The sequence below is a fragment of the Panulirus ornatus genome, chromosome 43, assembly GCF_036320965.1.
Source record: "Panulirus ornatus isolate Po-2019 chromosome 43, ASM3632096v1, whole genome shotgun sequence".
NCBI classification, from domain to species: domain Eukaryota; kingdom Metazoa; phylum Arthropoda; class Malacostraca; order Decapoda; family Palinuridae; genus Panulirus; species Panulirus ornatus.
The window spans coordinates 32,692,265-32,709,150 of record NC_092266.1 but is presented as its reverse complement, the minus strand read 5'-3'; the positions used below and the strand labels follow the sequence as shown (position 1 = coordinate 32,709,150).

General features: G+C 46.3%; 1 protein-coding gene and 1 long non-coding RNA gene across 3 annotated transcripts in view; one reads left to right on the top strand and one right to left on the bottom strand.

The window, feature by feature from the left end:
* The window catches only part of LOC139762536 (uncharacterized), an 84,468-nt gene that overhangs the window by 21,054 nt on the left and 46,528 nt on the right, over window positions 1-16,886 (top strand). The window lies entirely within an intron of this gene.
* Window positions 1-16,886, bottom strand: part of LOC139762535 (uncharacterized) — a 20,748-nt gene extending 3,862 nt beyond the window's left edge. Inside the window, exons 1-8 of one of the 2 annotated variants that reach the window (XM_071687534.1) lie at window positions 16,743-16,885; window positions 13,499-13,766; window positions 8,701-8,833; window positions 7,997-8,181; window positions 7,586-7,794; window positions 7,064-7,189; window positions 6,847-6,902; window positions 256-1,331 (exon numbers count right to left, since the gene is read on the bottom strand). In XM_071687534.1, the coding sequence (XP_071543635.1) occupies window positions 1,240-1,331; window positions 6,847-6,902; window positions 7,064-7,189; window positions 7,586-7,794; window positions 7,997-8,181; window positions 8,701-8,833; window positions 13,499-13,765 (1,068 nt within the window). In that variant the 5' untranslated portion in view covers window position 13,766; window positions 16,743-16,885 and the 3' untranslated portion in view covers window positions 256-1,239. Of the gene's footprint in view, window positions 1-255; window positions 1,332-6,846; window positions 6,903-7,063; window positions 7,190-7,585; window positions 7,795-7,996; window positions 8,182-8,700; window positions 8,834-13,498; window positions 13,767-16,742 lie in introns of those variants that run through there. The other variant, XM_071687533.1, reaches the window with a different exon arrangement.

The following is a 16,886-nucleotide window of genomic DNA, read 5'->3' as shown; positions in this document are numbered from 1 at the left end:
GGGATAGTGCGGGGACAACAGAATGGTATATTGATGGTCTTTGTCATTACCCGGGGATTATGATTGCCTGTATCTGTAAATTTCCTTTAACTCGAGATTTTAAGATTTTGTATATCAGGTTCTGCATGACGCCAGCCGCCATCATACCCGTGCAGAACACATGTACTTTTTATGCTGACAGCGAAGCCAAAACATAAAGAAGAGAATGTCTGTTCATTCTCTTTTTGTGGCAACATGGTCAAAAAACACACGATGTTGGATTTTAGATTTATTCATAATAATTTAAGAATATAATAGTGAGAAGTATTTGGTTGTGATATGCATCGGTATTAGGAAGTATTTGGCTGTGATATGCATCGGTGTTGCCATAAGGCTAGCTAGCCATCTGGTCTGCGCAGGTCTGGAGAGGCTAGGCTACACCAGCGGCTTGTCTCAACGACGACACGCTAGCGCCAACGGGGCATTGTGGGCATGTAACACGCTGTGTGACACACTGAGCTCTCTTAGCAAGAAAGTATCGTGGTTGCTATTCAAGAGTTACTTTAATGGTGTCAGTCTTTCACTTAATATGAGGCAAGTGTGTTGCAAGGAGAGTCGCTGGGGCCACCGGGGTATACTGTGGAACTTAGGCCAACGTCGAATATACAGAGAGGGAAACTGGTTGATATGTCAAGTCCTGTACACTCCTCAGGGTCGAGAGGTCTACTAAGAGTGGATAATCAAGCCAGTTCCCTGCAGTGTTTAATAGATTTGGGGTACACATGTTGCCGACAACTGGGAGGTCAGTGAACCTAAAACTGTAAAGTGCATTGCAATCATTGCCTTCCTCTTACATAGACATATTTCTAGTGCTACAAACACCGTTTAAAAATTGTGTTCATAAAGTTCTAGAGATGGGGCCCCACGAGTGTGGATCTCCCTCTGAACGAACAGATAACATTCTCTCTCTCTCTCTCTCTCTCTCTCTCTCTCTCTCTCTCTCTCTCTCTCTCTCTCTCTCTCTCTCTCTCTCTCTCTTTTATGTGATAGGTCATTTTTTCTTTTTTCGATTTGAAACACGTAAGACACACATCACTGGAGACGCCCAGGCCAGGTGAAGGGAAGAGACGAGTATAAATAAGATGAACCAGTACGTGGAAAATGACAACACTGTACAGCATGACGACTCTGATATCGCACCATGAAGTCCCTGACGAGGGGGTCGTCAGGGCCAGGGCCGTGTTAGGGTGTGGGTAGGAGCTACGTCACGGGCACCCTAACCGGTCTGCGTCGCCTGGGTTTGAACGATCCAGGCCGGCTAGACCTCTGGCTTGAGGCGAAGCTGGGTAGGTCTGCCGGAAGGAAAGAGAAAGAATAGAGTGTCAGTGGAGTGTGGGGTACTTGTGCTGCACGTCTGGTACAACAGTCGTTAGTCAACGCTTCTTATCCCGACGAAAATATGTAGACTTCGTATGGCAAGATCTGCTTGAGGATCCCCTGAAAATTTTCTATTAACATGATTGTCCGAAATTTCTTCCGTGTTCTTATTTCTTCTATGATGACAGTAATCATACTTGATTCTTAAGACCTGTGTGTGTTGAGCATTCCTGCCCATGTTGTCCTGCAGCTTTCCCAAAGTTTTCAGGTAATAAAGATTTTGCTAGTCAAAGTAATGATACTGTCCGTAACGATAAATGTAATCAATAGGAAAATATTCATGGTAATATCAATAATATAATCACAGTTGTAGTGTTAGTAATAATGTTATCATCATTCAACAAATCTTAAGACAATGAGAGACCAAAAAGTAGCGGAAGAAGAAAATAACGTCCACCACCGCCCGCTGGGTTAATCCATTTTTTCAGATTTTGATGCAACACGTTGAGTGCTTGAGGCCAGTTACTGAGGAGGAGGGCGCACCATCACTTACAAACTACATATGACATTGATGATCACCACAACACCGTCAGAGAAGTTAGTTAGGTTATTGTAAACAATTACATAGCGATATGTGGATAGTTTGTCGGCGTAAGTACATATACACGTCAACAAAAGCGTGCATGTTAGTTGAGAGACGCATATATTAGCTGGAAAAGGAATAGGTATTTCATGATCGGAAAACATGTTTTGGTGTGACAAACATCGAAATGTTGATTAAAATATATTCAGTAAGATATCATTAATAATTAGGGTGGACTGATATAGGGAAAATATGATGTTAGGAGGACGTATAGCGAAAGAATATGCTTTCACTTCAAGAGTTAGGTCAAAGGTCATGTTGTAGTAGTCAAGGGGTCGTACTATCATAATCAAGGGTTGTACCGTCGTAATCAAGGGTCGTATCGTCGTACTCAAGGGTCGCACCGTCGAACTCGAGGGGTTGAGGTACTTCTTCAGATGTATATGGTAATCAGATGTATGTGGTAATCAGATGTATATGGTAGGAGACTGCCACATGATTTAGGTTCGCCCACTGACTCCACCACTGAGAATCTCGCTGGTACCACGAAAGAATCGTCAGAATCAAGAATTTCGCAGTAGCGCCTGAACGATTTTTCGCGTGCTCGTAAGCGACGTATTTGTGTGTGTGTGTGTGTGTGTGTGTGTGTGTGTGTGTGTGTTGGGGGGGTGGGGGCAGTCTGGACAGTACCGTGGACGGGGAGGTTGACTCCTCCGGTATAAAGTTACGACCTTTGGCTATTGAGTGTCTGGCCTTTGACCTGACCCTCGGTAAAGGCCAGGCCATTTTACCCAAAGGTCGTAAGAACGTGCCCAGGGGATGGATAAATAATTATCAAATTTCTTCAGTGATCTTGAAATTATGAAAAATGATGATAGAAATGCAAAACACGAATCATTAAAGAAAATATCTTGGGATTTTGATTTTCATAAAAAAGGAAGTCGTGTTTCTACAAAGGCCTCGCGTGTGAGTGTTTGTCGTCAGTGTTCTCAGCTGTTCGTGGAACAGTATGTGTAAAGACACGAGCAGTGTGGCTTGGAGGAGGGGGGAAGGGTCGACCTGAGGGGGACTTTGTTTTCTATAGAAGGTGGTGGTGGGGAGAGAGAGAGAGAGAGAGAGAGAGAGAGAGAGAGAGAGAGAGAGAGAGAGAGAGAGAGAGAGAGAGAGAGCGACGTAGCTGTGGTAGATATAGAGACAAACAGACTACCTTTTTCTGTGCTCCTTCGCATGTGAAACTCCCTCCGCTGTACCGTACCAGTGGACAGGTACTTTTGCCATGTACACAATTTGGACGCCATCCGCCGGGGACACAGAACATTGAACTTAAACGAGAGTCAAAGTATATGAACACATCTTGCCGGAAGGTTTGTTATACAGTAAGAGGAAGGAAACGAGGCGTGGCAGGAAAGGCGGAAATCCGTTGACGCGCTGTGGTCTTTACCGCTTTATGACCTACATGTATAACTGGAAACGGATTTCTTCATCCGGCTGTGAAAAGCGCACGGCAATCGCTTTGAGCACGCCGGTACGACCCTTGGACACGACTGTACGACCCAGCAACACAATGGTATGACTGTGAGGTATGACATGGCCTTTACCCTTATCGTTAAGGATCAGGTCAAATGGCCAAACCGTCATAACCGGATGTGCATCAAGGAGAAACAGAAGAGTCAGTCAGCGATGAAGGAACATCATCAGTTTGATTCTCTGAAAGAAATCGCGTCCAAGATCCAAGTGAGAACATCGTGTAGTGCACCAAGTACTGCACAGGTCGGCAGGAAATGTCAGGGTACGCGTTATGCCCGTAATAGTAGCACGAATGGAAGGCTTCAAAAATAACCACAATACTTACAAGGAAAAGGTTTTGGAATGATTACGAGTAACTTTTCTCAGAACAACAGAACTACGCTAACTAGTTTAGCCACATACAGAGTGAGCTGGTTATTCCGTGATGATCTAACACACACGTCTGAAATGTTTACGACATTCATCATCAGTATGAATTATGAAACGTTATAAGAAGTGGTTATTCATCCCATGTGGTAATTCCTTAATCACTCTTCATACCACTGGATATTTCTGTAAATCATGAAGCAGAGTTCAAACAAGAATACGAAGTGTTCCGCCAGTGAATATGACGAGAACATAATATTTTTCGTATAGACGGATTATGGCCAGTGGATACAAGATGGAGGCAGGTGCAGTGCTGAATGTGGTGTCTTGTTGCTCCATTATGGTCACCTGACTACTGCCCACACGGGACCTCTGTTTCGCCTAGCGCTGCACAGAGAACTCTATGTGTGGGATACGAACCGCGCCCCGGGAATCATGGAGTCGACATTACTGCATCGTAGGAACAAACCCACGTGGGAGGAGTACCGCCTGAATCAAAATTCTCAGAGAAATAGACCAATGCAAATGATCGGGTGTACGTTGGCTTGCGACCACAGCTCACAGCGAGTTAGTCAGCGGGAAGAACTCAGGCCAACATCGCAAGAAATTAATGGAACGCTGAGACGTCTTGCCTGCTGGGGATAAAACAATCGTGCACTGTCATTCAGGATTTCATGTTAGGAAGATAATTCTTATGAATTCTATATTATCAAGTGAACCTAAGGTGATCATTCTGTTGCTGGTGTATTGGTTTCAGATGTTGCTTCTGTAATGTGGCGGAGGGTCGTGATGATGGAGTCTCTCCTGACAGTAAGATTTTGTTTGAACATTCAAAGGATCGCGTCACTAACAGAGTTTTCAAAATGCATAGAAATATATGTGTTAGATTTTGATTACTATATTTATGGACATTTATGGATCAAGACGATTTTATCGGAAAATGTTTTCCTAAAACATGGACTGCGTCAAGCGAGGCAGAATAGGCCTCGTCACCAGACGATGTAGTGAACCATCAGGAGAGATGGTGGAGTCCCTTGCTACTTAATGCACTACAGTAAAGTGTTGAAGTAAATCTAGGTACTTTAATGACTACCAGGTGGGTTGATGTTGAAACAAGCCTGAATATTATGTACATTTTAATGGCTTCATGATGTAATGACATTAATTTCATAGGCAAATGCAGCATCAGTCTTCCTCCCACCTGCAGTATCACATAAGGGCAGGTCAAACACCCCTGGTGGCTGGGCCCTCACACTGCTAGGGGAGGGGCCCTCACACCTACACATTCTATAGGGGGCTGGGCCCAGAACCCTGTGGGTTCTGGGCCCATAACAATCTATGGTTTGCGCCCAGGATTCCCCTGAGGGGCCCATACATCCCATAGGGGTAGGGAGGGTGTTTGAGCACCCACCCCCTCCCACGGTCGCCATCCCCCATAGAGGAGCCACACACCCCTGGGAGATGAACCCCCCGATAAGGCTACTAACAACCACATGTTATGTGTATATTATTTTGGCTCCGGGTTATGAGATGAAATATTTTAAGCCAGATTTACCTAAGCACTGCGCCAGCTGGAAATATTTCATACGGTTCGTTTTCACATGACAAACCTTAAATTTTAAGGAAATGATAACTTTAGAAAAATATAGTGAAAGACAAGATATATGACTAACGGCAACATTGCATAAACGATATTGAACGTTACTAGGAAATAAAGTTTATATATATATATATATATATATATATATATATATATATATATATGAGACTCATTTCGAGATGGTTTATGGTGACTCACTGACAACAAATCACTAGATTTCTATCAGATGAAACAACAACAACAACAACAACAACAAAAACAACAACAGTAGTCGAGTGTCACTTGAGATTTTGGAAAGATTTTCGTGTATGACGAATGACGTTGCCTGAGTCCGTTGCTGTTATATCATCCCGAGGATTAACGTCAGAAAACGAACTATATATTTGGCTGTGTGTACCGGAGTTGTTGACCATTGACACGGCACGCAAAATGGTAAGCATATATATATATATATATATATATATATATATATATATATATATATATATATATATATATATATATATATGCTTACCATTTTGCGTGCCGTGTCAATGGTCAACAACAAGTCCGGTACAAACAGCAAAATATATTTTGAGCGTGGATTCATAGGAATATTTATCTAGTGATTCTTCCATATATATATATATATATATATATATATATATATATATATATATATATATATATATATATATATATAAGGAAGAATCACTAGACTGACTGTATATGGTGAGTTTTCGTACTAAAATGACGCGTTTGGTGACCATCTGACACACACATGAGAAAGATAATGCACTAGTAACATATAGTCACAGGTGTTAGTTTTTTGGTGACGCGATCACAGGTTCATAAACATTAGTGACAAGACACAGTTAGTGGTGACTGACTGTAGACATAGACCAAGGTTACTTATTCTACTGATGTTATTAAGGTATCTGTGACTGACTTGGTCGGTCATACAGACTGTTATTTGTTACATGGGTGTAAACAACGGAGAAATAGAGGGTTAGAAATGCAAGCGGTGTTACACGGTTGGATGAACACGGTGTTAGAATTGTAAGCAGCTTTAGACATGTAAACAATACTGCATGTTTAGATGTAGACATGTAAACAACCACATGTTCAAATGTATTAATGTAACGGATGTAGACAATGTTACATGCTTACATGTATACAAATAATGAATGCGGACAATGTACATGCTAAGATGTATACAGCGTAACGAATGTAGACAGTGCTACACGCTCGTTCTGATGTAAACATTGTCAGGTATGTGAATATTGTTACATGGCGGGATGTAGACAGGTGACTGTAGTGTGCGACCTCAGGCAGAACACGACCTGGAGTCAAGGCAGGTACGTGACAGGTACTAAGGGAGTGAAGGTATGGCTCATGCAACAGTGGAGGGAAAGTCCATCCTAGGGCGCGCTACCTTCATTGGTGTTGGCAGGGAAGCTGAATGCCGACCTTGAAGACGGCGTCTCGCATCTGTAGGAAGACAAAAGAGTTAGCAATACACGAGTTTTTTGATGGTTTGTAGCTTTGTCTTGAAAAGTCTTTTGATATATTACAGTGTTTTTGTCTCTCTCTCTCTCTCTCTCTCTCTCTCTCTCTCTCTCTCTCTCTCTCTCTCTCTCTCTCTCTCTCACCTGCAGGAGGTCTGGGAGAAGAATTCCCCGCTGCTGCAGTCTTGGTTCTTGAGGCAGTAGCAGTTGCAGGTGTCGTTGTCCCAGTACTTGGTAGAGTTTTGCTTCTCACACTTACGCTTCTCTTCCCTGGGGAGGAAGGAACCAGTCTCAGGACCCAAGTAAAGGATATGATAGGCTTCCATCAAAGGAGGTTGAATTTAAGGTGGGGAAGGGGTCGATGATATTGACTGAACTTGAGGCATTTTGTTTGAGGTTTTATATCGAGCTTTTTCTTACATTGGAACATAAGGAATATTCCGAGGAACAAGGCTTTTCTTATCTGACGACATTAGTTCCAGATGATCCTAATCATTACTCATAAATTGGTCACCCAACTATTGGTTAGAACAGCAAGTAATTTGTATCATTAAGGGCTTTGGTATTTTGGACCAGTGGAAAACAAAATATTGGGCAAGTAGAAGTGGGAGGAAAGCATGTTCGAAAGAAGCTAATCATACTGCAGTGAAAGGGAAGATATCTTACGTGTTGTTACAGACACAAGCACACTCGCCCTTCATATACTTGTGGATGGCGTTGTTACAATCTTCTTCCCTCACTTTACAATCACATTCGCACGCCGTGTGCTCCACTTCGTCCACCAGAATGTAGCTGGCGTTGCTCTGACGACGACGCCGACGGTTACCGCGGCCCCTGGAGGATCCGGAATTTCCTCCCGTCACCGTCTTCACGATCTGTGGGGGAAGAAGTGCTGCAGGTCAGGCACGGAACCGACGACCGGTGTGCAAAGTCCTGTAGGCCGGCTAGGGTACTGGAGCCTCACACCAGCAAAGTTGGGGACTTTGCCTAGCATTTCACTCAGCAGGGGACTTACGTGGTCACCTCACCAGGCAGGGGACTCACACTGGGGAGCATTTCGGCAAGAAGGAGACTTACCCTGAGTTTGACAGCCTTGGTTTCTGAGGGTCGGCAGGTAAGGAGGGGACCGTAGCAGCAGCCGCCGCACCGCTTCAGGCGGACGCACGTCGGGAAGTAAAGGGTGTTGCTCTCTACGGGCAGGTCCAGCGACACCGTTTGCAGCACCGGGGAGCATTTGGCCACCACCGGGTCCTTAGCAGAGTCTGGGGAAAGAGGTTTGGGGATATCAGAGATGGTTCTGGTGCGTTTAGGCGTACTGGAATAGAAGGATTCTCTATCTAGTCCACAACTAGGTACTGAAAAGCGTTTCGAGGGAGGAAAGCGACTAGGAGGGGTGAAAACACTTTATCGAAATATTAAGGAATGTGTGCAAGTGCTCCAGGTGGTCCTACATTTTAGCACAGTTTATATCGCATTTAGAATTCTAGTATTTAACCAAGTCTTAGTTCTTTACCCACCTACTTCACTTTACCCACTGTTTATCACTGTCTCTACCACTACGCACTCTACCAGGATATATACAATCCCTTCCCTCATCACTGCTATCACTGTTGATGTCACAAGAACATGATTAATCCGTCACTAGCACTGCCGTCCCTCAGTATCTATCATTATCTTCACTACAACACACTTCATCAGATTATACACATACATTCCCTTCCCTTGCCACTAAAAGCTGCTGCCAGCACAACGTTGTGGCTGGTGGCTCTGCCGTGTCTCACCTGGTGCGCTTCCGCTCCTCACTGCGATACCGACGTCTTCAAAAGTCTCCTCTGATGGCGACAGATCAAACGCACGCATGAAGTCCGAGATATTGGAGAAGGAGTTGAGGTAGGAGAGGCTTCGCAGGTCCAGCTGGGGAAGAGAGTGTTAAGGTAAGAGAGTGTTAAGGTTGATGACAGACGTTCACTGGGGAGGAGGGGAGGGCAAATGATGGTTAAGCTGACGCTTGTAGTCTATTTGTTTGGGTGTTCAGAGGAAGGAGGATGACGGCGGAGGATTCCTGAGAGAGAGAGAGAGAGAGAGAGAGAGAGAGAGAGAGAGAGAGAGAGAGAGAGGTTTTAAAGATGATGATGATAGTGTCATAACACAAACGGTGATTGTGTTACATTGGGTTGATAGTAGGAATGGTGAAGGCACAAACTAAACTCAGATCTGAAGGTCAGACGAGTGTTTTACAAATGGCGAAGCTTCGTTCTTAACATTTGAGGAAGCAGTATTGTGGCCTTGACACTGAGCAGTGCCGTCTAGTATTACGATCGCTAAAACATATTTCGCTCATTAATATTGTAAAGGTCTTAAGAAGCGTGAAGTAACCTTGAAGTATTATGCAGTTTTGTAGTTGATAATGAAGGTAACACACTTGAGAATACCACAACTGAATCAGGAAGTGTCATTTATAGTTAAGTAGGCAAGTTGTGGCTGGGGGTGTAGGCGGCAGACGAAGGCCGTTCGCAGTTGTTGATTGACGCTAGTGTGCCCGTCATGCAGCGTGTTCTGCGTTCAGTGCGTCAGAACAACAGTTGTAGGGCAGGAGGAAGCTAGCTGTTGGGGAAATATCGCCAGCATGTCTGACGTTTTCGAAACAAAACTGATAACGATTTCAAAAGCAGTGTCAAGGATTGGCACCAGGAACGTCTTTTTCAGTTGGGCGTTTTTAGTCCTATAAATAGATTAGCATAACTGATTTCAGTAAAGGATCAAGTTCTTCCATCAGTGGTCGTATTTCTGCAAAATGCAGCCACCTTCGGGAGGCACCCCAGTGTGTCTGCACAGGCGTGGTGGTAAAAAAAATAAACCGCAGCCCTTGTGGTGCAGGTCCCTATCCCTCGGTGAATCCTTTTACCAACAAACCTCTGTCAAAGGTCTTGTGTTTACGCACGTAGCATAAGCAATGAATTTTCAGAATTAGAGACAACTGCTTTGGAAGAAACTAACATGAGTGGTATTTCTGATTGTTGGTTATCCATTGAAATTAAAGATTATGTTGTTGAATACGCTGGTCCAGGGTACATTGTATTGTACCTTGATAGGAGAGAGAAGTAGGAGGTGGTGTCTTGCTAGTTGTTAAAGCTCATCTTAATTCTGCTCTGAAAAAAAGAAATATTGTAGCCGTTGATATGATCAACTCCGATACTCTATAAATTATAAATAAATTCGCAAGAAAATAACGGTAGTATTAGCTTTTAGACTTGTATGCAGACGTGAGAGGCAGACGAGACTATGACCAGCATGCAGATGTTGGTTATAAATGCGATCGATCGTAGTGGGAGATATTAACGTATCTGTATCCCACTAACTGGGGAGAATCCAGTCCAGTAGCAACTGGCACGGGTCCTAGCTACCCACGCTGATGTGACACGCCGAGCGTCGTACGAGGGAGTGGGTTCAGAACCCTAATTAACAACATGAACGTGTGTACCTGTTCTGGCTACAGATGAGGGACTCGTTTATACTTGTTCACGTTAGAGAAAAGTTTCTTACGAGTGATCATCGGCGAATCCCAGTTGAGGTCACATTCAACACTGCCTGTCAGAGTGGAGGTAGGCAGTAGATGCAGACAAATTGTAGATAGTGCAGACAGAATGTAGATAGTGGGGTGTAGACAGTGACTGTAAAGGGAGGTTGTAGAGCAAGATGAGTTTATGAAGGCAAGCCTGGCTACCCCTGCAGGCGAGCTAGCTAACCAGCTGACCTTCAGTGAACGTCGCACATCAACCAACTTGGCTGCGGGCTAGCACTTCCCACGCTCTTACTCTTACTGCGCACCCTCCCACGCTCTTACTCTTACTGCGCACCCTCCCACGCTCTTACTCTTACTGAACACTCTCCCACGCTCTCACTCTTACTGCGCACCCTCCCACGCTCTTACTCTTACTGAACACTCTCCAACGCTCTTCAGCTAACTGTACACTGCTCCACAGTCACTGTTCAGTCTCTCAAAACCCTATCACACTTTTTTCACGTTTTTACGACACACTCTCCCACGGTTTGACTCTCACCGTACACTCTTCTTCACTTCTACTTTCGCCGTCCACACCCTCACGATGGTTCACTGTACGGGACCCTCCCATGCTCTCCTGTGTCTCATGGTCGTCTCGCGTCGTCTCTCACATGACCTTTACTCTCCTGTGTTATGTTTGTTCTTTAATGGTTGGCTGTTTTCGCTCATATCTGGTCTCTGGAGTCATTTTACGTTTCCACTTCTCTTTTGCTCCACTATATTTTCCTCTACTCTCTCTCTCTCTCTCTCTCTCTCTCTCTCTCTCTCTCTCTCTCTCGGCCTGTCAACAGCTGCATTGACTCCAGCTATTTGGTCATCGGAGACAGTTATGTGCGGCTGCTGCTGTTCAACATTCATATCATTACGCGCGAAACATAAGATGTGCTAATGTCGGTGTGTATCAGTGTTCTATACCGGAGATCTTCACATGCACGTTCTAGGAACTTGTTACTATGACTAGAATCATACATGACAAATTTAGATAACCTCAACGTGTGTGTGTGTGTGTGTGTGTGTGTGTGTGTGTGTGTGTGTGTATTAACTCTCATGTTGGCTCCTATTTGTATATATGAAGCAGCCAGGGGTAGCCACGGGAAGGTCTGTCGGGGCCTGGTTGTGGATAGGGAGCTGTGGTTTCGGTGCACTACACATGATAACGACAGCTTGGATCTGAGAGAGAGAGAGAGAGAGAGAGAGAGAGAGAGAGAGAGAGAGAGAGAGAGAGAGAGAGAGATGTGCAGGTATTTCAAGTACACAGGTATATATAGATGTATACCTAATGCCCAGTCATCAGTGTCATATGATGCTTGGTTCGAGCATACGTCATCTCCTGCGAAGTGTGAAGTATCAACTTGACCATTCCAATGCGCGGTCGGTCGGGGAGACATGAATTCCCCCTCAAATAGTCTGTATTTTTCTAGTCCAACAATTTAGTTTTTGTGTAATTAATTTATCACGTAACACTGTTGGAGTCCATGTGAAGGGGATGATGGTGGTGGTGGTTGCGTGTGCAAAGATTACAGTCTGGTTTCTAGACACAATTAGATGATTCTCCAGTGTAACATGATATTAGGAACAGTGAGTGAGTCACGACGTGCCAGCGAGAGAGTGGGCACGTAGGAACAGCCTGGGACGTATCAGTGTGTAGCTGCAAACTTTTTGTGGGTATTTGCAACACAAAGCTCTGACGGAGAACAAGGGGTGTTAGGACGGATCGACTGGCCTCTAGGGGAGACTGGCAGGAAGAAATAGAAAATAAAATCAAAAGGAAGGAGTGGAGGTGTAAGAGAGGATCTGGAGGGAGGGTGTCACCCGCTACACCTGGATGTACGTTCATGTCTGCACATCACAAGACTGACCACCTCACGTGTCGGGAACAGTAGGTTCCTCCGCCACCAGACTGACCACCTCACGTGTCGGGAACAGTAGGTTCCTCCGCCACCAGTAGTGGCACGATGGAGTTTCTGATCTTGAGTCGCAATGTCCAGGCATTATTGTCGACAACAATGGTGTCACTAGTGACAACGAAAATGCCACCGTGGTCAGGCGGTGGTGCCACTAGAGTCAACAGGCAAGATGTGGGCCGAGCTTGGGTTTCCCTGCCCGCCGTGGCTGATAGATGCCAAAGAACCTCATTATGGCTGCCCGCTTACATCGTTTATTACCCCACAACTCTCTCGAGCATCACAGGCCATAGCGGAGTAATAAGATACAGTGAACAGGCCGCCGTGAGACAGGGGGTCGGGCCAGGCACAGACCTGGCAATCAAAAGCAACTAGGTAAGAGCATTGTCCCGGTAAGAGCACGAGGCAGCTTGCGCACCGTAATTATTATACATCGGCATCTTGTGTGGTTGTAGATAATGTCTAGATTAGCATCGTATTACTTCTCTGATTTAGTCATAAAGAAATTAACACGTTATGCTGGTTAGCGTGGGAAAGAATTCTTAGAGGAGAAGCTGGGAGGGATACGAAGTACTGGTAATAAGAGATATTCCTGCATCTTGCAACGGCAACCCGTTACGTCCAGTAAACCGAAGGACGGCCCAGGTGGGCGTCTGTGATAACAGTGCACTGTGGCAGCCTCTGCTCCATGATATGTGAACCCCATCGCTCGACACAAGTCAGTGATGTTCAGCGTTGAACTTAAGGTTCTGCGTTGCCAGTCGCTGCTTGGGCGAGAGAACGCTGGGGAGCTTAATGTCTGGACCCCGATGTCGACCGACATTTGGAGATAGCAGCCTCTCGACTCTACCTTCGAGTATTTCAGTTATTTCACATACTCTGAGTCGATATTGAGATCTTTTGAGCGTTGGTTCTTGCCTTGCAAGAGCTAGGCAACTCCCGGCAGTGCGAACAGTTGGTAGACGGGTAATGTTTGGAAAGTTGCAGCGAGGTTTCATAATAAGACGGATGCAGTCCAGTGTAGGGAAGAGAGGCGAGAGTGGTAATGCCGGAGTGGCCTAGCTGGGTGTTCATCACCGTGCATCACTAACCAGTGGAAGGTCAGGTACTCACCTGGTCCAGGTCGTCCGGCAGCTCGAGAACAGGGTCGCCGCCTGGTTGGGCTATGGTCGTCGGCGCGGCTGTTGGTGTGGGTGCTCCCACGGGTGGCTGGGGAAGGGGCGGCCATTCTGGAGAATCCGGGAAGATGATGCCCTCCTCCCGGGCGAACCTCGAGGGGCCGATGTTCCTCACCCCTGGCATGATGATCCCCGAGTCCTCGGCCAGGACCACCGCCGCCAGGAGAACGGCGCAAGACGCCAACAACAGAAGTAGTCGCATGCTGGAAGGATGGAGACACAGGGTCGGGTTAGATGACAGAGGAACGTGTGCATTGGGTTAGCTCGGTCGTTAATGATTCAGCTAAAACTCGCTACGGTGTACATTCACAACACTCAGTGACGTACGTGTCTTCAGGTAAAGTTATGCATGATCCGGGTAAAGTTAAGTTAGAATATATTGTAGCGACCTACTCAGTTACTTGCACTTGCCTCATACTAGCATTTCTTTGCCACCCCAGGACTGCATGTGTTCAGGTCTGCTACTAAAAGAACTGGCATATTTACATGTTTCGTTCCGGACCTCGGAACATGTTCGCGAATCAAGGTTAACAAGATTTTAATGCGTCTTGGAGACAGTGAGAGATTCTCGAACTCCATATAGAACCTGGCGATGGTGAGAGATTCTTGTTCTCTATACAGAACTCAAAAATATTTGAAAAGATATTATCTGAAGTTATATATGCGCGTCTGAGAACTCCTGTTGTGGGTGATGGCGCCATATGATTGAAGTACAAGGAAATACATGATAGATTTCTGAGGAGACTTCAATGTTGTTAGAAGGAAGAACCGATAGATTTATGTACTGTATCGTTTAACCCCTTGAGCAAGACAGAACGACTCGAGAGCAAGAGGGATACAACCCTCGAACACGACGGTAATACCCTCGAACACGACGGTACGGCCCCCGAACACGACGGTACGGCCATACAGTATGATAGCCTGGCCACTGACTGACTTGACAGATTAAAGGCCAGGCCATGACACGGGTCATTCCATCATGCTTAATGGATGAAGTAAGAACGTCTCTGCTCTGGACACTGAGGGAGTGTCTGCCATTTCTCATCCATCTCCAACCGGCTGGCTGCTTCAGGTTACCTATTGAGAGGCGTCCGTCAACTGGTCGCATCATTGCAGACGGACGCCTGGTAGTGAACCCATCAGTGCGACGTCTAGATGTTCCCTGAATAGTTGAGTTACCTCCTCAGTTGGCCGAGTGGGTTCAAATTATTGAAGCTGATTTGCATTTGGGAACGGTTAGGTAAAGTTTGTCTTGATGCTTGAACACTCGGCGGGGAGATCATGTACATACATGGTTACCTTTGTAGTTATTTAATGACAACACACGAAATCCAGGCGTTCCAGCTGAGTTTACGAAATTATTAGGAAATCTCACAGACAACAGACCGATTAATTTCTTATATGTAGACCTAACCCGTCGTCCAGGGTGTTTTGAGTGTAACTTGTTACAAAATTCCTGTGTAGCGTGATGCTGAAGGTGTGTGTGTGTGTGTGTGTGTGTGTGTGTGTATTATACTCTAGTTTGACCCCGCACTTTATGTGTCCATACTTTGGTACAAATTGTGTATTCATGGTGTGTGTGTGTGTGTGTGTGTGTGTGTTCCTGGAGTATGTAACTACTTATGGAGTGTGTTGCTACGGCGGGAAGCTGGTCGGAATCCTGCAGTGCAGGTGTCTCTTGGCAGCAGACCCACGACATGTTGGCTGGAAGGTCAGGCTCTACCTTGTGTGTGTGTGTGTGTGTGTGTGTGTGTGTGTGTGGAGAAAATTGAGGTGTATTGAGCAATGCTCTTCGTTCCTGTGAACTTATTAGAAAATACTTGTAATGTTCGCCACCTGCCGCTATTTCCCTGACACCAGTAGCCTGACAACATAGGTCTGACACCAATGTTCTGAAACCAGCAGCCGTGCATCTGTCGTCTGACGCTGTCGGTCGCAGTGTGTGTGTGTGTGTGCGCGCGGGGGAGGGGGGGGGGGTCAGCACGAGTGGAAAACAAACGAGAAGACCACCGGAAACTAGTACATGATGAACGCGCGCCAGGTTGCACGCCACACCGTGCCAGCAGCCTCGCGCCATACTCAGCCCATCAGACTGGTCGTCTCCAGGAGCGAGAGCGTCTAAGGGAAGCCCCGTGCCCTCTGGCTTCCTGTCTTCTTTTTTTATCGATTCGAGAAGCTGACGTTGTGCCTTAGTCAGGGATTCACCGTTGCTTCATCTCCCCTTACGACATGAACTACGTGGGAGGCACCTGTGTGGTGGGAGATGGTCTGTGTGGGAGGCACCTGTGTGGTGGGAGATGGTCTGTGTGGGACGCAGCTGTGTGGTGGGAGATGGTCTGTGTGGGACGCACCTGTGTGGTGGGAGATGGTCTGTGTGGGACGCACCTGTGTGGTGGGAGATGGTCTGTGTGGGAGGCACCTGTGTGGTGGGAGATGGTCTGTGTGGGACGCAGCTGTGTGGTGGGAGATGGTCTGTGTGGGACGCACCTGTGTGGTGGGAGATGGTCTGTGTGGGACACAACTGTGTGGTGAGACGCATTGCACGTCGGGCAGAGTGCCAACGTACAGCAGGGACGTGTGGTGCGAGGGGCGTCCATTCATGGCCCCTGCCTGTGGTTGTTGCATGTCATTACAACGAAGCAACATCAACGAGTGTTGCCAGCTGGGGACGGCGTCTTGCGCCTTGGGAACATGCAACACATTCGTTGGGAAACACATCATCCTCATGATGATTTTCAGCTTTAGATTTAAGCTGTAGCCATGGAGGAACACTAGTGCCCAAGGAGAGAGGAGCCCTTGACCCACATGATCAACAGCAGCGTGCTGTTCAGTGTGCCAGTTCCCAGGTGTTCATATGTGTTCACCGTTGGTATCAAGGTGTAATGTAACAAGAGCCACTAGTGTTCTGTGAGGGGAATAACAAATTATCTCGCAGAAGCTTGACACCATCATTCTGTGTCTTAACCACAGCACTGCTGACGCCATATTCACCGAGTGTGTTAAGTTTAGTGCCTGTGCTTTAGAGAAATGCGTAACACAATTGTTATCTTACTTTAGCAGTCCTCCGAGACGACGCTTAGCACTGTCTTCACTCGCACCACGTCTTACTAACGGCATTACCTGATAATGTACACAGTCCCTACCGTCTTTACCCTAGAGCGAAACAACAGATCACACACCTGAAGTCTGCAGCAAATCCACTTGTCACTGGCTGGGTAAGGTGTAGCAGGAGCAGCTCACACGTCTGACAGCTGGGGCGGCTCCAGGCTGAATGGACTCTCCTGCCCCGCGACGCCTCCTTTCAGGGCTCTGGTCTCCTGGGA